The sequence below is a fragment of the Cavia porcellus genome, unplaced genomic scaffold (assembly GCF_034190915.1).
Source record: "Cavia porcellus strain 051 isolate PalLab524CR breed Dunkin Hartley unplaced genomic scaffold, mCavPor4.1 scaffold_4, whole genome shotgun sequence".
NCBI classification, from domain to species: Eukaryota; Metazoa; Chordata; class Mammalia; order Rodentia; family Caviidae; genus Cavia; species Cavia porcellus.
In genome coordinates, this window is record NW_026947487.1 from 99956658 (window position 1) to 99975850 (window position 19193).

Below are 19193 nucleotides of genomic sequence, written 5' to 3' on the forward strand. Positions count from 1 at the left end.
CATTAGTGGCTCCCCACCAGAATTCAGTGACCCCATAACTTAAAAACTAGATGTATTTATAGTAGAAAATCTCTTTACAGAACACGGAAGCTACTATTCTGTATATTCTGATTGTATGTATTGAAGTTGTTGGAAAGTTTAAAAGTAGGTTCATTTTGACTGGGGTGAGGACAAGAGAAGTGACATTCTAATGATGCTGAGGCTTAAAAAGGATCCTCTATTGCATACTCTATAGTAAGTCCTGTATGACTCCAATAAATACAAAACCTCCAGTAGCAGGAGCCAGCCGTCACATAAATATTCCTTCACCCAACAAAATGCTAGATGGATGGTTACTTGGCCTGTTTGCAGCTTCCTGCCTCAATGTTAAGCCATAGTTGGTACTAAAGAGATACCTAGGGATGGGCCCTGTGGCGCAATAGTAGAGCACTTGCCTAACATATATGAGGCTCTGGATTTAATCCCCAGCTCTAAAAACCCTCTTTTTTTTCCTACACTTGAGCTGAGCAAGTGCCTAACTGAGCTCTCCTTACTTTTGGTTAGGATCTTGGAGGCAGGGAAGTTGCTGGGAATTGAACCCAGGGCAATCGCAGTGACTGTAGTGATCTAATTCCTGAGCTCTTTTATAAGGAAGGGTTTTCCTAAATTGCCCAGACTGGGCTTGAATTTGTAATCCTCCTGCCTCAATCTACTAGAGTTCTGGGACTACAGGCATGTGGCTCCATATCTAGCTAACCACTTAAAGATAACATCCAATCCTATTTAAGCATCTAAGTACAGTATATTGTTCTTCCTCTACTGTTTAAAAGAAAATGACACAGTGAAAAAATCGAATCCTTAGACCAACACCCAGGTAAGTTAACCACTGCTGCCCAGAAAATGAATTAAAAGATCTAGGCAAGAGGTGGGTAGATTGGGGTGTTAGGCGGAAAAAAAAAAGCTAGGCATGGTGGTGTGTCCTGTAATCCCCACACTCACAAGGCTGAGGCAGGAGGGTTACCATAAATTCAAGGCCAGCTGGGGCTACATAGTGAGACTCTGTCTCAGAACTCAGAGAAGCTAAATAATTTTTCATAATACAGGCAGAAGGATGCCAAATCTAGGCCAGCTTGGGCAGTTTGGTGAAACATTTGTCTTCCAGTTGAATAAAAGAAATTTGGAGGTGGGCAGTGTATTAGGCATAGTAGCTCAGCAGGGTATTTGGCTAGTGTTCAAACCCCTGAGTTCAGTCCCTACCTCTGCTGCCCACTGGGGAAAAAAAAGGCAGTCTGTCTTTAAAACCCAAATTCTTCAGTCATACTGTACATAAACCTGTTAGGCTGTTCCCCACCAAAAGCAGTTTGAGGTTTCCACGTGGCCTTAAGAGTTTAGGCCTCAGTCTGGGCTCACAGGGAGGCAGCAGGATCTCTGGCCTCCATGGGAACTGTCACATCCTCTTTGGTCAGCTTCACACTGCCAAGTTTTAGCTGTCACCCCTGTGCCTGTTTCTTAAGAGGAGATACCCTCCTGATTGCTTCCTACTTTGTACCCGCTTCCAGTCTTAGGGGACCTCAGTAAGTGGATATTTTTATGTTTTTGTTTCCTGAGGCTCTGGGGATTGAACCCAGGGTTCTGTGTGTGCTAATTAAACTACTGGTCCCCCAATCCTATTTAAGAGACAATCTTACGTTGCCCAGGCTGGCCCTGAACCACTAGACTCAAGTCTTCCTCCTGCCTTAGCCTCCCAAGTACTTGAAGCTGCAATTTGGAGAGGGTGAGGAATGGGTGGCACAGGATGTCTGGGGTATCCTCCCACTGTCTCCATGGGAGGGACAGCTAGAGATGGGAAATACCGAAGGTCCACTGCCTAGTATGTGGTTTCTTTCCAGCTCTGTCTGCCTGAACTGTGGGCAGGGTAGAAAGCTGCTCTGTACGTCGCAAGAGGAGTTTAACGCTTGTCATGAAATGGAAGAAAGGAAGAAGTAATCCTGTGAGCCCTCCTGAATCCAAGTACCCTGGTCTTTTGTAGAGCAGCATGCATCTGTCTGGCAGCGGCCACATTATAACTCTCCTGGCTATACCTGTTAGACACAAGGTGTGGTTGGGTAAGGCCTGTCTGTAGTTCAGCATTCAGGATCCTGAGGCAGGTTTGCCCAGTTGTTTTTTGTTTGTTTGTTTGTTTTGTCTTTTTCGTTTTTATTGGTACCAGGGATCGAACTCACGACTGCCTGCTTGCAAGGCAGGCGCTTATGCCGCTGAGCTAAATCCCCAGCCCCGGTTTGCCCCGAGTTTGAGGCCAGCCTGGACTACATAGCTAGGGAGACACCTTGTTGCAGCTGCATAAAAAAATAAAGGGTTGGGGAGGTAGCTCAGTGCAAATGTCCTGAGTTCAGTGCCCAGTACCAGGGTGGGGCGGAAAGCCCCAGGCCTGTAGTTCCAGCACTCTAGGAACTAAAACAGGAGGATCTTGAGTTTGACCCCAGCCTGGGCAATTTAGTGAGATCCTGTATCAAAAGGCCTGGAGATACTGCTCATTTGGCAGGGCGTGGGTTTACTACTCAGTGCCACCACCAAAACCAAAGTCATAATACAACGCCTTTACTCATGGGTCATTCTAGTCCTTCCTGAGGTCCTTGAGGTTTTACCAGAGGCTGCTCCATCAGAGCCCCTTGCTACACTACCGCCTTTCAACCCTGACGCGTTATGAATTTGATGAAGCTGAGGACCCGCTGCTACAGAGAAGGGGCTTGAGTTTTTCCCCCTTTCGGAAGTTAGATCCCCTACAGAGTCACAAGCCCAGTGTGGAAGCAGCAGGTTCGCCCTGGGTGTTGGGAGATAGGCGCCTGTGGCTGAGCTGACTCCGCTCTCTGGGCACTTTCTGTGCTGCACCAGAGTGGGTCTCGGGATCCTCTGGCAGGTAGCGCTCCCTGCTGTGCGCGACGGGAACTGCGGGGCGGGGTGGGAGGCCAGGCAAGAGGAACTCGCGGGAGGCCAGGTACACGCGTGACCCTCCCAGCTGCTCATCCCTTAAGCCCCCGCAGGTGCACCTGGGCGGAGAAGTTCCCGCGCGACAGGACTCGGCCGCCCTGCCACAACTCGGAACCCGGTGAACGCTCGGCCCCCAAGGCCTGGGCGGGGAGGGGCCGGGCCGGGCCGGGGGCGGCTGGCAGGAAGCCGTGAGTACCTTCCGCTGCAGGAGGAGCAGGTGGCCTCAGAGCCGCCCGGGGCCCCAGGCTTCCTGTGTGTGCGCCAGTCTGCTGCTCTTTCCCGCCCCAGTTCGTTGGGCCACCGCTACCGGCCCGGCCGGGTTCCATGGCCAAGACCCCCGACGGCATCTCCTGTGAGCTGAGAGGTAAGCGCTGCTGCTTCCTGCCCACTTTGCTGGGCCAAGGCAGCGTCGCCCAAAACCAAAGGTTCACCCAGCGCCCCGGGAACTCTAGAACTTCTCGATGCTTCTCTTGGGAGCCATCGACCTCAGATCCACTGCACTTCTTCCTGGTTGCCCCATAGTTGGACCTCCGGTACCCAGCCTGACGTAGGCAATGGGCACCAGTGGCTTCAACGGGAGGATGAAAGTCATCCAGCAGGCTGTTCTTCCTCAGGCGAGATCACCAGGTTCCTGTGGCCAAAGGAGGTAGAGCTGCTCCTAAAAACCTGGCTTCCCCAGGAAGGTGCTGAGCGAAGTTATGTTCTGGTATGGTGGGCAGAAGCAGAACCCAGGAGGGCAGCTGGGGCCCAGCACAAAATCTCTTGCCCAAGCATTCAGACTCTGTCTCCCCCAGGCACTGCTGCGATGGAGGGCTTACCTGCTACACACCTGCCTCCCACTGAGGGTGAGTCCTAGAGTCTGGCCACTGCCCTTATCCTCCAAAAGCTTCCTTGGCAGGGGCCTCCATTTGCAGAGTTGTCCTTTTGTCCTTGTGTAATCTGGTTGTTCAACAGCACTGGTGGCTAGGCCACAGACAGAAAGGGTCTGAGAGGCCTGGCTTGGGAGTCAGGGTTCATAAAATACTGAGGACCCCCCAAAAAAAAGAAAAGAAAAGAAAGACTGAGGACTGCTGGGGCATGGCGGTACACACCTATAATGTCAGGACTGTGAGGGGCTGAAGCAAAAGAATCACAAGTTCCAGCCCAGTCTGGGCAACTCAGTGACTTAATGCAGCCCTGTCTTAAAATATAAAATACAAGGAGCTAGGGATGTAGCTCAGTGTAGAAGCCTTGGATTCAATTTGTAGTACTGCCCACGCCAAATAAATAAATAAAGACAACCGAGGTCCCAGGAGGGTGGCACTTGGGCCTTGGTTCCAACTGATCCAATCATCCCTAGGTGGACTGCACTTTCAGCTACCTAGAGGTCCAAGCCATGGCACTGCAGGAGACACCTCCTCAGGTGAGACATCTGGTGCCCCATCTGGGTCTGCATCTGCATCCCTAATCCCTTACACATAGAATTCTGGATGGGACACCTGGCCCCACACATGGAGCTGAGGCCCAGCACCTCTCCCCTCCTCAGGTCACCTTTGAGCTGGAGTCCCTGCCTGAGCTGGTCCTAGAATTTCCTGGTGTGGCTACCCTAGAACAGCTGGCCCAGCATGTGGCTTCAGCCATCAAGAAGGTCTTCCCTCACTCAGCCCTTGGGTGAGGCCTGGCACTGCAGAGGGCTAAGAGGGAGGCGAGGCAGCTGGAGATGCTCTGATGGGCACCAGTCAGCTACTTCTCTCAGGGGCTACAAGTCCCTTGGGCCTTCTCCTTTTCCTGCTCCCCAGGAAGCTCTTTCGGAAGCCCACACCCGACTCAATGCTGGCTCGACTGGAGAGGAGCAGCCCCTCAGAGTTCACGGCCCCCAGCAGCCCCTGTGGTAAGGGCCAGAGCAAGGCTACATAGACTTTCCAGTCAGCCCCAAACCCTTGGAGTTGAGGGGCTTCCAAACTGAACAGAACCACATGAGTTACATGTGCCACTCAGCCTGGATCTAACCTTCCTCCATCTCTTTTTGTCTCTCTTCCTTCTCTCATACCCCCGGTACCTCCCCAGGTGGCTTTTTGGAGACATATGAGGCTCTGTGTGACTACAATGGCTTCCCTTTCCGAGAAGAGATTCAGTGGGTGAGGGTAGGGCCCTCTCCGCGGGGCTCTGGAGACATCCGATCCCCCACATATGCTGATGCCTCCTTGCCCTCCTGGCCTCCTGACCTCAAGCCAGTTGTGCTACTTTCTTCCCATCCAGGATGTGGACACTATCTACCATCGTCAGGGATGCCGCCAGTTTAACCTAGGAGACTTCAGCCACCTCGGCAGCCGGTGCGAGACCTATCAGGATTGGGAAGGGAAGAGGAGCCCAGGACCATATTTCTGGACCTCAGTCTCTCTGTGGAGGGGATGTTTGGCCTGGCCAGAAGGACCTCAGTTCTGTCCTTGCCTTTCTCCCCATTTCCCACCCAGGGACCTGGCCTTGAGTGTGGCTGCCTTGTCCTACAACCTGTGGTTCCGGCGCCTCTCTTGTGTGGACATGAAGCTGGTGAGCTTGTAGGGAAGGGAGGAGTCGGGGTGTGGGGCCAGGGTGTAACCCACTGAACCACAACCCTCTGGTCTTAGAGTCTTGAAGTGTCAGAACAGATTCTGCATATGATGGGGCAGTCATCCTACCTAGAAGAGCTGGTGCTGGAGACCTGTGGCCTGAAGGGGTGAGGAGCCAGGGCAGGGCCTGCGGAGGGGAGCCTTGGACCCTGGGATGGATGCTAGTCCCCTGGGGAGGACTTGGGAATCCAGGTCAATCTCATATCTGGTGTTTTGGTCCTCAGAGACTTTGTCCGGCGACTGGCCCAGGCACTGGCAAGACATTCGCACTCTGGGCTTCGAGAGCTCAGCTTGGCGGGGAATCTGCTGGATGATAGAGGTATGGCTGAACCTGGAGAAGCCTAGAGGCAGAAGCTGAGGGATGTGATGCTCACGGGGCTGCACAATCCCCAGGTATGGCTGCACTCAGCAGACACCTAGAGCGTCGTCCAGGAGCCCTCAGGAGACTCAGCCTAGCCCAGACAGGGTTGACACCTCGAGGTGAGCCAGGAGACGGGGTGGGAGAGGAGAAAGGGGTGTCTGCCTGATTGTTGAGCCACCCGGTCTCCCTCTCCAGGAATGAGGGCTCTGGGCCGGGCACTAGCCATCAATACTGCCTTTGACTCTGTTCTGACCCATCTGGACCTTTCTGGGAATCCTGGGGCACTAGGGGCCTCAGAGGACAATGGGGTAAGTGGCTGTCCTCGCTGCATTGGTGTGACTGAAGGCAGTGGATGTCCAGAAGTCCTTAGCAGGAAACAGCTGACTTTTCCACCCTCAACTTCCTACCAGGGTCTCTATAGTTTCCTGAGCCGTCCTAACTTTCTGATGTTCCTGAATCTCGCAGGCACAGACGCAGCCCTGGACACTGTGAGGGGTGTTCATTGGGGGACAATCGGCCAGGCTCTGTAACCCAAGCTGGGTTGATTGGAGGGCAGGGTGGGGGTGGGAGGGCTTGGTGCTCCCTCACCTGTAGCCAACACACTGCTCCTGCAGCTCTTCGCAGCGCTGTCCCGCGGCTGCTGTGCCAGCCTCACCCACCTCGACACTTCCAGGAATGTCTTCTCTCGCTGGTAAGGGTTCACCCTATGACTGGGCTTGAGAAGGCTCTGGGGAGCCTCCTGCCTGCGTCTGAAGTCCACTGCTTCCACTCACCCCTCCAGCAAGTCCCAGGCTGCCCCTGTCCCACTGCAGCTCTTCCTCAGCCGAGCAGAGACCTTGCGGCACTTGTGCCTGGCAGGCTGCAAACTGCCACCAGAAGCACTCAGGTCAGTGTTACTATGCTCTATCACTCCCCTTCATGTGCCAAAACCATCCTGATCTGGCCTCTAGGGCTTTATCCTGCAACTCCAACACTCGAAACCCCTAGACTCCCTGATTTCTGACTCTGCCTTTTTGGTGTTCCTTCATACCTGGTCCCCCACTTTTCTGGCTTTACCACCTACTCGGCATCCTCTCCAGGGCCGTTTTGGATGGCCTGGCGCTCAACACACACATCCGAGACTTGCACCTGGACCTCAGCGCTTGTGAGGTGAGCCTCCTGCCCTAGGGATGAGCATGCAGAGCTCCCATACATTGGGAGTGGGGTTACTGACTTCCTGCCCCTCCCCCACATGGTCTGAGTACACCCCACATTCCACTTCCAGCTGCGCTCTGCAGGTGCCCAGGTGATACAAGACTTAGTGTGCGATGCAGGTGTCGTGAGCTCCTTAGATCTGGCAGATAATGGTAAGTTCTGCGGGAAACCCATCCTCTCCATTGTCCTTCTGACTCCTGATGCCCACCCCACCCCAGCAGCCTCGCCTTGTACGTGACCCTAGTTACCTCCAGGCTTTGGCTCAGACATGGTGACTCTGGTATTGGCCATCGGGAGGAGCCAGTCCCTGAGACATGTAGCACTCGGAAGAAACTTCAACGTCCGGTGCAAGTAAGCCCCGTCTCACCCCAGATCTCCCAAGCAGCACACCTCTACCCCAGTCCCCTCTCCCAACATAGGCCCCTGCCCACAGGGAAACTCTGGATGACGTTCTGCACCGGATCGTCCAGCTCATGCAAGACGACGACTGTGTGAGTTCATGGCACCTTGTGGGTGCTCAGACAATAGACAGACTCTTTTTTGGCTATGCTGATTTTTGCTTTCTCGAGCCTCTGACCTGCCCTCTTTGCTAACACCCTAACTCCAGTCGTGGCTTTCTCTTAACCCCAGCCCTTGCAGTCTCTGTCCGTGGCTGACTCACGGCTAAAGCTGGGCGCCAGTGTCTTGCTGCGGGCACTGGGCACTAATCCTAACCTGACTGCGTTGGATATCAGTGGCAACGCCATGGGAGACGCTGGCGCCAAGATGCTGGCCAAGGCGCTGCGAGTCAACACCAGGCTCAGGTGGGTGCTCCCTCACCTGTAGCCAACACACTGCTCCTGCAGCTCTTCGCAGCGCTGGTCCCCTTATGAGTGGGACCAATGCGAGAGGAGGGTGTAGTACGAAGGGGCGGAGCTGAAAGGAACCAACTGGTGGAGCGGATGAATGGACAAAACCAATGGTTTGGGCGGGGCCTCGTGGGGCACCGCCCCGACTGAAGTCTAACTTGGTTTAGGTCTGTGATCTGGGATCGGAACCACACTTCTGCTCTGGGGCTGCTGGATGTGGCGCAGGCTCTTGAGCAGAACCACAGCTTAAAGGCCATGCCTCTGCCCCTGAATGATGTGGCCCAGGCGCAGCGCAGCCGCCCAGAACTGACAGCACGAGCAGTCCATCAGGTGGGGGTCTCCTCCTCCCCTGACTTCCTTTGCGCAGTGGCCCCCTCCTCTCCCGTTTCTCAGTATCCCTTGCCCTCAGATCCAAACCTGTCTCTTGAGGAATAACCGCGAGGATCCTGCCTCTTCTGGCGGCACATCCTGCCTTCAGCCACTGAATTTGGTCTCAGAGCACTCAGAGCAGGTCAGTACTCCCCTAGTACTGTGTGAGTGTTTGTGATTCAGAGGCTATGACTCTCCTGGGCCCAGGGTGCTGAGTCCTGCTGTCCCATAGTTTCTTCTTCTTGGTCCAGAGGCAGCTATTTGCTTCAGAAATAGCTCCCCAATAATAGCCCTGTCTGCTTTAAGTATGTAACAGGCTCTTCTGTTAAAGATAGGATGTATTTAAAAATTCTAGCTCACTTTTCCTGATTGTACTCCATCTATAACCTCCCATTTATGGGGCTGCCCTCCTCTGTCCACAGACCTCTGTGAGGCCAGATCCAGTAGTCCTATCTCTGGCATCATGTTCTTCTACTTCCTGGCCTTTTCAAGATCTTCCCATGTCTCCATTCCCAAATCTCTTCTCTCCTAAGCCTCCAAGCCCACGCACCTTGATCTAGACATTCTGTGGAGACTTCACATGTTTTCAGGTGATCTCATTATCTCCCACAAAACCCATCCTGTCTCCTTTGGAGTCCAGTTTCCCTGGTGGCCACAACCACCAAGTACTGTGAGCAAAAGTTGGGCTGTTTTTCAGGTCCCTCCTGGCCACATTGGAGTCATCAGTGTCCTGTGGACCACCTCTCAAATATATACTCCTCACCTCCACAATAACTGTCCTTTGCTTCCCTCCTCCCTCTGCCATAGATCCTCACTCTCATTACACACACACACACACACACACACACACACACACACACATCCCTGTCTTTTAGGTGGGTGGTTGACAGACCAAATTTCTAAAACAAAGAATGACAAAAAGGTGCCGGATAGGACGTGTTAAGTCCCTAAAATGATCTGAAAGAAGAGATAGGGTTCCTAAGTCACTGGCCTGGAGCACAGCTTCAGGGCTTCGCCTACCCTGTCAGAGGCCCTAGGAAGGGCGGGAGGCAGGCAGGGCCCGGACGCCTAGGAAGGAACTAAAATGGGACTGATCCCTGATGCCCCTCAGGAGGTGAACAAGCTGTGTCAGTCAGTGCAGGAGCACATGGAGCTGCTGGGCTGTGGAGCTGGGCCCCAGGGTGAAGCTGCTGTGCACCAAGCAGAGGATGCCATCCAAAATGCCAACTTTTTTCTCAGTGTGAGCACTCTCCTTCCCACTATGAAGACTTTTCCCCTCTTAATCACATGTAAACTTGAAACTCATTTTCCTCCTTGGACCTCAGATTCTCCCCATCCTAAATGAGGCTGGGAACTCCCCAAGCCATCACTGGCAGCTGAGGCAGAAACTGGAGGCCCTCCTGGGACAGGTGGGTGAGGTCTGCCATCAGGACATCCAGGTGAGATGTACTTCCTGCCCCTGCCCTACCTCCATATGCAAGCTTGACCCCGTTCCATTGACTTGACTGTTCTATCCCCTGAGTCAGTGGGAGTCCCATGGGGGTACAGTCTCAAGCCAAAAGACCTGAACCCTGGTGACACCCACACTATACTCTGACCTTGGTCCAGGACTTCATTCAGGCCATACTGGACACAAGAAGCCTCTACCCACAGATGCTGCAGGGACCTGGCTGGAGGGAGCAGCTAGAAGGGATCCTGGTGGGCTCAAAGGGCCTCCCAGAGCTACTCCCAGAGCAGCTGCTACACGACGCCTTCATCGGACTCAGGTAGGTTGGGTGAGGCTGGGCTGAGCAAGGCTGTGTAAGATTGGGAAAAGACAGCAAACTAACCCATACTCTGTCCTCAGGGACATGCGGCTGTCAGAGAGACAATGCAGGACCCTTGCAGAGAGCATTGTGGCTCAGGCTCTGGCAGGCCTGAATGCAGCCCGGGATCGGCTGGTGAGGGGGAGCTGTTCATATTATTTGCACATATAGATTGCCCTGGCCATCATCCTTGAGGAGCTCTGTGATGTCTTCTGGGGTCATGCAGCCCAGGGCTATTTCATCATTCTCTTAGCTGTGCCCATCTTTGGGTAATCTGATATTTCAGGTAGAGAGTCTGGCTCAGCAGGCACCAGTAGCAGTGGCACCTGCCTTACCTGCACTGGATGGAGGTGAGCCCAGCCCTCTGGGGCCTGAAACACTGGAAGGTTTTTTCTTCCCAGAGGACAAGGAAGAGGAGAAGGTAAGTGACCCCAGAATTCTAGGTCCAGGACTCAAAATCTTCCCGTCTTGTCCTGGGGTGTGGAAGGTGAGAGGGAATTCTTCTGGAGTTATGCCTCCCCACCCCAAGCTGAGGTTATGCCCTCACCAGCAGACTGAAAGTCCTCTGAGGAAATGGCCCGAGCACAACCAGTGTCTTCACCTGCTCCCCTGCGATCACAGTAAGCCGTGGCCTTAAGGAGCCACATTTTACGTAAATCACCCTGGGGCCCAGCTCCACAAAACTCCATTAGACTTGGGGACCTGGACAACTAGACTGACACTCAGTCCTTTCCCGGGTACTCTGTAACCCGTGCCTGGGCCAGGTCAGGACCTCGTGCAACCTGCAAAGCTGAGGTCAGCACAGAGTGAGACCTGAGCCCAGCAGGGTCAGGTCAGCATTTTGCCCTGCTCCCACCGCCCCTTTCCCTACCCTCTGGATGCGCATGCTTGGCAGCGATGCAGAGCGGCGCGCGCTCGGGGCCGCGCTCAGCACCACGGACAGCGGTGGCGGGGGAGGGGCGGGGCGGGCGGCGTAGCCGGGCCCCTCCCCGCGCCCAGGGCGGGTCCCCCGCCGCCCTAGAGCCTCCGTCGCCACCTCCTCGGGCTCGGCGTTTGGTGCTCTTCTGGTGCTCTCGCCTCAGGTGTTGCTGAGGAAGCAGAGCTGGAACCCGAGCTGGCGGCTCCGGGGGAAGATGCTGAGCCGCAGGCGGGGCCGTCGGCACGCGGCTCCCCGAGCCCTGCTGCTCCCGGGCCCTCCACCGGCCCGCTGCCTCGCATGGACCTGCCGCCCGCCGGACAGCCCTTGCGCCATCCGACCCGGGCCCGGCCGAGGCCACGCCGCCAGCACCACCACCGCCCACCGCCTGGGGGCCCCCAGGTGAGAGCCCTCCCCCCATGCCGGAGCTCGTGGACTGGGGGGTCGTGGGTGGTCGAGTCGCTCTGCACGGTGATGGCGGGCAGAGAGGCTAGTTGTAGGGGTCCAAGGCCATTTGGTCATGCGGCCGAGTCTTGGCTTCGTCCTGCATCCCAGGCCATGTCTGTGTGGGGCCACTGGTATGCAGGTTTCGGGACGGGGGGCCCTGGGTGGAGAACTCCTCCTCAGAGTGGCCCTCTGCATGAGTGGATGTGCGAGGGTGTCTGTCTTGCCCTCCTTCTCCCAGGGCCTTGGGGACACCCATGCGTCTGCTATGTCCAGCGGGTGTATGCGTGGAGAGATGTGTGTGGGCTGCGAACTGGTGGGGGCTGTGGGCACTGGCGGAAGTCGAGGAAGAGCCGGCTAGAGGCCCCGAGGGTCTGACGCAGCAGCCGGCATCAGGCCGGGAGGGGTGGGGGTGGGGGTGAGGGTACTGCAGGGAACTGCTGGGAGCAGAGGGATTGGCAGGTGGAATGTGTGACCTGGGGACACATGGGTGCTGGAGCCTGCTGGTGGGCCAGGTGCTTCAGTTCACTCGTGGAACAGGAAGGAGTGTGGTCTGGCTGTGTATGCCAGGGCAGCGATGCGAGGGAGTGTGTGAAGCCCAGCACCTCTGCCCAGCCCTGGACAGCGGGAGGCTGGTATCAGCAGCTCCTTAGTGCTACCCCAGCTCTGGGATCCTGTTGTTGCAACAGCAGGCTGCCAGACAGGGGAGCAGGGAGAAGCCAGTTACACTGAACCCTGACCCCTGACCTCATGGTATTGCTCAGGTTCCCCCAGCCCTGCCGCAGGAAGGGAATGGGCTCAGTGCCCGCGTGGACGAGGGCGTGGAGGAATTCTTCTCCAAAAGGCTGATCCAGCAGGATCGCCTGTGAGTGAGGGGCAGATGCCTGGGGTGGGAGAGGGTGGGATGCCCATGGGCTTCCTCACTCACTGCTGGTTGTCCCTACAGTTGGGCCCCAGAGGAGGAACCCGTCACAGAAGGGGGTGCCACTCCTGTTCCCCGTACACTTCGAAAAAAGTTGGGCACCCTCTTTGCCTTTAAGAAGCCTCGCTCAACTCGGGGTCCTCGGCCTGATCTAGAGACCAGCCTTGGTGCAGCTGCCCGCACCCGGAAAACGACACTTGGGGACTTGCTTCGGCCTCCAGCCCGTTCTAGCCGAGTTGAGGAGCCTGGCGGGGCTGAGGGGGGCCCTAGCAGCCCTGACCCTGCCCGTAGAAGCAGGCCTCGGTACACACGGGAAAGCAAGGCCTACTCAATGATACTGCTGCCGGCTGAGGAGGAGGAGACACTGAATGCTAGACCCGATAAGGTGAGGGCTGATGCGGGATGAGGATTCTTTTGGAACCCATGGAAGGGGCTCTCTCTTGACTGGGCCCTGTCTGTCTCCAGCGGCGGCCCTTGGAACGGGGAGACACAGAGCTGGCCCCCTCCTTCGAACAGCGGGTACAAGTTATGCTACAGAGGATCGGTGTGAGCCGGGGAAGTGGGGGTGCCGAGGGCAAGAGGAAACAAGTGAGTTTGGGGGTCAAGTGTAACGTGAGGGGGCAGGTATCATGTGGCAATCTGTTGGTGACACAGATGACATGTGAAAGATTCATACTACACACAGATCTAATTGTCAGTTCAACTCCCTTCCCCCTCTATATAGTCATGGGATTTCTCTTTCTTTCCTCTTGACTTCTGCCATTGACACATCCATCTAGGACATGAAGTCCTTTTTCTGCAGATCCAACAGAAATCTGACCTTGTCACTCACTTGTACTTAAAAAGTACAGGGGCTCAAAGCTGCTCACACTTCCAATCCTGCTGCTACAAGGTTCAGTGGGACCTTGGTTCTGACCACTTTCTGCTCTCCTCTCTGGAGGTATCTCAGCCCCTCGTGTCCCATGCTGGACCCTCCCTGCAATTATGCCAGGTTCCTCCTCACCCATCTCAGCAGTTCCCGGTGGGCCTTCAGATCCTCTTCTGAGGCCATCCTGCTCATGGCATTCCCTGATCCTAGTCCCCATTAAGAATCATGCCCCATGTACCATCTACTTAATAGCTTTTCAGAAAGTACACATGTGAGCCCTGCCTGCATTTAGAAACATGAAAGTGTGGAAAATATGTCATAGAACACCATGTATTTGTGAATGTGCACGCATGTGTCTGTGTACCAACTGCCATCCCAGACTGTGAGCACTCAGGGGGCTGGGATTGGGTTTGCCATGTTCTTGCCCAGCTCACAGAGGGCGTTCTGTGACTGGGCTGTAAGAACAAGAACAAACCAAAGGATAGGGTGAGGGCGGTGGGGCTGAGGTTTGACAGCCTTGTTTCCCACAGAGCAAAGATGGTGAAATCAAGAAAGCTGGCTCAGATGGTAAGTGGGACCCTGGGGTAAGGCAGTGTATGTAGGGGGTGTCCTTACAGATGGTCCTTGATGCACTTGCTTTCCTGGGGGAGGGGGAAAGGCCAGGTTTTCCTAACTCTTACCCCTAAGATCTGGTGCCTGAGTCCTCAGCCCCATCTTACAGGTGACATTATGGACAGCTCCACGGAGACCCCACCCATCTCAATCAAGTCCCGAACTCACTCTGTGTCTGCTGGTGAGTGAGGTCACTGTGTGTTAGGAGAGATACAGAGATAGACAACAGCAGGTCAGTGGGCATGGTGGTGCATGGCTGTAGCCCCTGGATTTGGGAGGCTGAGGCAGGAGGATCATTTCAAGTTCAAAGTCACCTTGGGCTACCCAGTGCCTTCAAGGCTAACTGGAATACATAGTAAAAACCATTTTTTTTTTGGTGGGGGTGGGGTGGCCCACACAATTCTGGGGATTGAACTCATGACCTTGTACTTTCTAGGCAGGCACTTGTGCCACTGAGCTAAACCCCCATCCCATAAGACCATCTTTAAAGAAAGGGGGGGCGGGGCTGGGGATTTAGCTCAGTGGCATAAGCGCTTGCAAGCAGGCAGTTGTGAGTTCGATCCCTGGTACCGATAAAAATGAAAAAGACAAAAAAAAAAAAAAAAAAAAAAATCAAAAAACAAAAAAAGTGAGTCAGACCATTGCTATCCCCAAGGCCTGGTCCAGGTCTCTGCTGATACTCTTCTCCCTGCAGACCCCTCATGTAGACCTGGCCCAGGGGTCCAGGAGCCTGAGTCTGCTACCTGGAAGACACTGGGACAACAGTTGAATGCAGAGCTGAGAGGCCGTGGTTGGGGCCAACAGGATGGTCCAGGCCCACCCTCACCTTGTCCTAGCCCAAACCTCCGCAGAGCCACTCCTGCCCCAGACATCCTGGGCCTTCCAGAGGACCCTTGTTTGGGCCCTAGGAATGAAGGTAAGCAAGCATTCCATGCCCCCATCCCAACCTTGGGCTGAGGACTGGCACAGTCCCTGCTGGGAACTTGCCCCCCTAGGGACATGAAGATGGGACTTAAGGGCTGGAGTGGGGGTAATGTTGGGAGCAAACCCTGATACCCTGGCCTCCTCCAGATGGCCAGCTGAGGCCGAGGCCTTTCTCGGCAGGGCGACGAGCAGTGTCTGTGCATGAGGACCAGCTCCAGGCCCCTGCTGGTGAGGGAGACACCTCTGTGTGTGCTTGAGTGCAGGAGCTGGGGGAGGGTGGGCTCCTGGGCTTCCACTGTGGTTCTGGTCTATGGAGGGGGCCACCAGTGCTGTGAGGGCTGCAGAAATGAGCCAGAAGGCCACGAGCAAAAGGTCTAACCCTTTCCCTGGCTCCACCTCCCAAAAAGCCACTTCTGCCAGGGTAGAGGTAGCAGGGGAAAGGGAAGCTGAGGGCAATAGTGTGCACTCTTGCATGCACTGGAGGTGAGGAGAAGGGTGGGAAACGGACAGACTGGAAGCCTTTCTGTGCCTCTTAGAACGGCCCCTGCGGCTACAGCGCTCCCCAGTCCTCAAACGTAGACCGAAGCTCGAGGCACCACCGTCCCCAAGCCTAGGTAAGAGGCGGATGTGGCCAGTTGGGAGGGTGGCAGGACTGCTTAGCACAGCCCTCAGCCTTTCTCCCTCTCCCTCACAGGATCTGGCCTTGGAACCGAGCCTCTGCCCCCACGGCCCACAGAGCCCACCAGCCCCGAGCAGAGCCCACCCTCCCCAGCCACAGACCAAAGAGGCGGCGGCCCCAACCCCTGATCCTTCTCTCCTGCCGCATGAGATTATTTTATTAAAAAACTTGAAGAAAGCAGCATGTGGAGGAGCATTGTTTGTTCTCAGCTGGACCTGTGTGTGCACATCCTCCAATATGCCCGCATGATCCTTCATACCTGAGCTGGCTCAGCCTGTGGCTTTGGCTCCATCAGAAGGTGCAAAGCCCAGGCCACGAGCTCAGGGGGCAACCTGGGAAGAAACCATTTGTTTCACATCAAGGTGGCCTGGGACTGGTGACAAGAGAGTAGGAGTAGTGCTGGGTACTCACCTGGCAGCTTGGACTTGAGCACAGAGGGAGGCACAAGGTGGCTCATATTCATATTGGAAGGCAGAACCATCTCGATGCCTTGTTGGGGGATCCTGAAAAGGGTGTGATGTCTGGGGAGTGGCCAACAAGGAGCTCTAACTCCATCCAAGGCTATCCCCCTTCTCTTCCAGCTCTAGTCAAGGTCCTCCCAACTGTCCTCTCTGGTTATAGAAGAAATGCTCACCCAGACAGCACAGGGCTCCTGGTCTCTCTTGGTTCTGGTCTCTGGAGAACACTGCTGCTTGTTAGGGGTCGATCCTTGCTCCTTGAACTCCAGATTAAGCTTCTGGGGCTTAGTATTATGAGCCTGATGTGGACTGGGGACCTGGCCAAGGGATGGCGGACTGGGGGTGCAGCTCAGATATGGGGAGTCAGGTGTATTACTACGGTGTGGGGAAATGGGGAGCACAGGCCCAGGGGCTGAGCAGATGGTTGGTGAGGGCTGGGAGCTATCCCTATGCACTGGGTCTGGAGTAGCCAAAGGTGAGGCAGGCAGAAGGCTGATACTGGCACTATCTTCCGATGGCTCATGCCCAGGTAAGGAAGGGGCTCCTGAGAAAGAGGGGATACATTGTGAGCACAGCCCTTTTGGCTCGGAGCAACTGTAAGATCTGTGTTCACCCCACCTACTGCATCCCATTTCACAGCAATCCTACATTGGCTGGGAGGTCAACTGACCATAGTGTTTCTAGCCTGAGCACTACCTCCTCTGAGCAACTGGATATGAGAGGTCAGGTGATCATGGTCAAGATGAGTCCTACTGAGCCCACTGTGCTGGGATCAGCTCACAGTCTGGGGTTTCTAGTGTGGTTCATCAGCACTGTGGGTCCTGGGTCCCAGGAACTCCCTTTTTGAACTCTAGTTCTCCTTACCCTGTGTCCTCTGACTTGAGCTCAGAGAGTTCAGAATTTGCTGGTCATTCTCAGAGACGTGCAGCAATAAACTGGGAACAGTATACAGGGCTTCTTCCTATAGGATATGAACTCTTAGCCTGGCCCTTGCCCAACGCCTCACTCAGACACGTTCCAAGGGAAGACCCATACTGACCGTGGCCCTGCAACGAGAGGCAGCCCAGCCGGTGAGTGGAGGTGCTGTGCAAGGGCCTGCCAGTATTAGGCAGCTCTCAGCCAGGTGAACCAGTGCCCTCCGATGCTCCTGGTCCTCCTGTACCTCATCCAGAAGCTGGGTCAGTGTTAGGCCTGGGGCAGGGGACCATACAATGGACTGAAGCTCAAAGAGAAAGAACAGGACATGTAGGGGCTGGGGATTTAGCTCAGCGGCATAAGCACCTGCCTTGCAAGCAGGCAGTCGTGAGTTCAATCCCTGGTACTGATAAAAATGAAAAAAAACAAAACAAAACCAAAAAAAAAAAAAAAAAAAAAGGACATGCAGAGTACTTACTTAGGAAGCATGAGGTAATGGCAGGAAAAGTTACTCCACAGGGAGTTTGGTAGGGTCGCTGGACAACACCTATCAGTACCTGTGTTGGAAGAGTTGGACTCTGAAAGGTGGTCCCTACAGAAACAGAGTAGACAGGCTTCAGGAACAATCATGGGGCCTGTGTACCTAGATCTTTTTTTTTTTTTTCCTTTTAATTTTATTTAAGCAGAAAAAGAAAAAAAAAAAAACAGAAAAAGGGTACAATACAAAATTTAAAAAATAAACAGTAAGAAATCACTAGTTAATAGATTACATATTCTCATCTTAGAAATAGTTGTTCAAGTTACAGAATTAAAGCATATAAAGTGGACTTTCAAACAGTGAGACTGCAAACAGTTTTGTTCAATGATCCAACAAAACTCAGTCTACAGTCCTCTGCTCTACCAGCTGAGCTATCGAAGGAAGCGCGTCTACCTAGATCTTCCACCCTTCAAACAGACCTCACTTGGCCCCAGATCCCAAGCCCAGACTTACTCAAGGCAGTCATAGAGCTTTCTCTGCACATCTAGGTCCTGGTTGCTAGGGAAGACAGAAGGATGATCGGCAGCATAACCAGAGACCCAAGCCCTCCCACTCAAAGGCCTATGCTACCACCAGCTAAGCCTCCTGCTGGGTGGTAGAGCAGGTAGAAGGTGGAAGTATGTCCCCTACACCCCGTGCTAGGGATTGAAGCCTATGTCTCCATGTGTCAAGTGCTCTGCCACTAAGCTAAATCTAAAGCCTTCGGACACATAACTTACCAACCAGTCACCGGTACCCGGGGCTGCTCCGTGGGCAGCAGGTTGAATCGGTCCACCTGGAGGTAGAACTCTGCAGGCTGCAGAAATTGGAGGAGGGCAGGACTCAACAACTGTGCTGATGACCTAGGCCCAGTAATCTGCCTATATCAGCCTCGGTACTCACCGAGCCACGATCAGCAATCTGGATGCGGACCTCACAGACCTGCAGTAGAAGTAGCCGGCCCTCGGCCCCAGTGAATCCGAACTCCTTCTCCTCCCTGCAGGACATAGGCCCCGCCCACCTTGAGCTCAAACACGCCTTCGCCCTCTTCCTAGCCCTCTCCAGCTGTGCCTGCCTCCCCGAGCCCAGCGGTGTCTCTCACCAGTCTGAGGTGTTCAGGGCTTCTTGCGTCACCAGGCATCGGATACTGTGGGTCCCGTCGGACACAAGCAGCATAGCTCCGCCGTCAAGGATGTCAGACGCGTGGGATGGACCCGCGGTCACCACGTCCTGCAACACCTGACCACGGTGACTGGCGTCAATCTCAGATTGGGCCCCCGGTCGGGTCTCTGAACCACGAATGGGGAGTTACCTTAAGGAGCTGCCCAGCTTGTGGACTTGAGAGTTCTTCTGATCGCAGGATCAACTCTCGAATCCAAGGCCGTAACACCAGAGTCCCCATATCTGCTATTTCCGCCACGGCACCTAGCGGAGAGCAGCTGATGGAGGTTTCCCGCCCGCGCAGCGCCCCGCCTCTTGTCGGAAGAGGAAGCGCGTGACGTTCGGGCGGAAGCCGAAACCCAGGCCCCGCCCCGTGCTCGCTGCGCGTGCGCATCAGGGCGTCGTGGTCGCAAACTTACGCGCGTTGGGTTAGTTGCTGGTCCAGTTATTCTTACCCGGACATCCCTTCGAAGAGTACTCTGGCGCTTGGGCCGTTCAAGACTCCTGTGGCTTCAGGAAGGAGCCAAGGGCATTCTCGGATCTGGAGAGGGACCCAGGGCCGAGACTACTGCTGAAGGTGGTCCGAGTGAGTTGGCTCAAAGCCATGCCGTGTGAACCCGAGGGACTCAGCAGACATTTATTATG

The 19193-nt window shown here is 54.9% G+C and overlaps 2 protein-coding genes across 9 annotated transcripts; one reads left to right on the forward strand and one right to left on the reverse strand.

Annotated features, from left to right (window-relative positions):
- Nucleotides 1-2968: 2968 nt before the first annotated feature.
- Carmil2 (capping protein regulator and myosin 1 linker 2) lies at nucleotides 2969-15677 on the forward strand. Of its 5 annotated transcripts, none has more exons than XM_023565984.2 (39): nucleotides 2969-3331; nucleotides 3582-3673; nucleotides 3762-3812; nucleotides 4307-4369; nucleotides 4493-4617; nucleotides 4746-4837; nucleotides 5014-5084; nucleotides 5206-5279; nucleotides 5421-5496; nucleotides 5574-5662; nucleotides 5780-5874; nucleotides 5949-6035; nucleotides 6112-6224; nucleotides 6327-6404; nucleotides 6531-6607; nucleotides 6698-6802; nucleotides 6996-7065; nucleotides 7181-7262; nucleotides 7365-7461; nucleotides 7544-7601; nucleotides 7741-7913; nucleotides 8126-8288; nucleotides 8368-8469; nucleotides 9439-9567; nucleotides 9653-9766; nucleotides 9936-10093; nucleotides 10174-10267; nucleotides 10419-10553; nucleotides 10683-10752; nucleotides 11215-11450; nucleotides 12257-12357; nucleotides 12439-12799; nucleotides 12880-13002; nucleotides 13813-13849; nucleotides 14004-14075; nucleotides 14589-14810; nucleotides 14999-15046; nucleotides 15355-15432; nucleotides 15513-15677. In XM_023565984.2, the coding sequence occupies exons 1-39, from the start codon at nucleotides 3292-3294 to the stop codon at nucleotides 15623-15625; spliced, it is 4164 nt and encodes a 1387-aa protein (XP_023421752.1). In that variant the 5' UTR covers nucleotides 2969-3291; the 3' UTR covers nucleotides 15626-15677. The 5 variants fall into 5 exon arrangements, with proteins under 5 accessions (XP_023421752.1, XP_003472064.2, XP_023421751.1 ...); XM_023565983.2 differs by having other exon boundaries at nucleotides 2974-3331; nucleotides 14966-15046; XM_013154894.3 differs by having other exon boundaries at nucleotides 2974-3331; nucleotides 10686-10752; nucleotides 14966-15046.
- Nucleotides 15637-19193, reverse strand: Acd (ACD shelterin complex subunit and telomerase recruitment factor). Of its 4 annotated transcripts, none has more exons than XM_003472151.5 (12): nucleotides 19004-19193; nucleotides 18700-18812; nucleotides 18490-18626; nucleotides 18291-18384; nucleotides 18128-18204; nucleotides 17862-17906; nucleotides 17428-17462; nucleotides 16995-17146; nucleotides 16820-16916; nucleotides 16132-16499; nucleotides 15909-16000; nucleotides 15637-15829 (listed from the first exon to the last, which is right to left on the reverse strand). In XM_003472151.5, exons 2-12 carry the CDS (start codon nucleotides 18787-18789, stop codon nucleotides 15751-15753), a joined length of 1266 nt encoding a protein of 421 aa, XP_003472199.2. In that variant the 5' UTR covers nucleotides 18790-18812; nucleotides 19004-19193; the 3' UTR covers nucleotides 15637-15750. The 4 variants fall into 4 exon arrangements, with proteins under 4 accessions (XP_003472199.2, XP_063103593.1, XP_013010349.1 ...); XM_063247523.1 differs by having other exon boundaries at nucleotides 18968-19147; XM_013154895.3 differs by lacking the exon at nucleotides 19004-19193 and having other exon boundaries at nucleotides 18700-18942.

What these genes read in the sequence shown, in the direction of transcription:
- Carmil2 (XM_023565983.2), top strand. Translation starts at nt 3,292, where the DNA reads ATGGCCAAGACCCCCGACGGCATCTCCTGTGAGCTGAGAG. An exon ending in TTCCCTCACTCAGCCCTTGG is followed by an intron (nt 4,618 to 4,745) that starts GTGAGGCCTGGC and finishes CCTGCTCCCCAG; the next exon opens with GAAGCTCTTTCGGAAGCCCA. An exon ending in CCTGCTCCCCTGCGATCACA is followed by an intron (nt 10,753 to 11,214) that starts GTAAGCCGTGGC and finishes CTCTCGCCTCAG; the next exon opens with GTGTTGCTGAGGAAGCAGAG.
- Acd (XM_013154895.3), bottom strand. Translation starts at nt 18,942, where the DNA reads ATGCGCACGCGCAGCGAGCACGGGGCGGGGCCTGGGTTTCGGCTTCCG. An exon ending in AGATTGCTGATCGTGGCTCG is followed by an intron (nt 18,205 to 18,290) that starts GTGAGTACCGAG and finishes CAATTTCTGCAG; the next exon opens with CCTGCAGAGTTCTACCTCCA. An exon ending in AGGAGCCCTGTGCTGTCTGG is followed by an intron (nt 16,001 to 16,131) that starts GTGAGCATTTCT and finishes CACCCTTTTCAG; the next exon opens with GATCCCCCAACAAGGCATCG.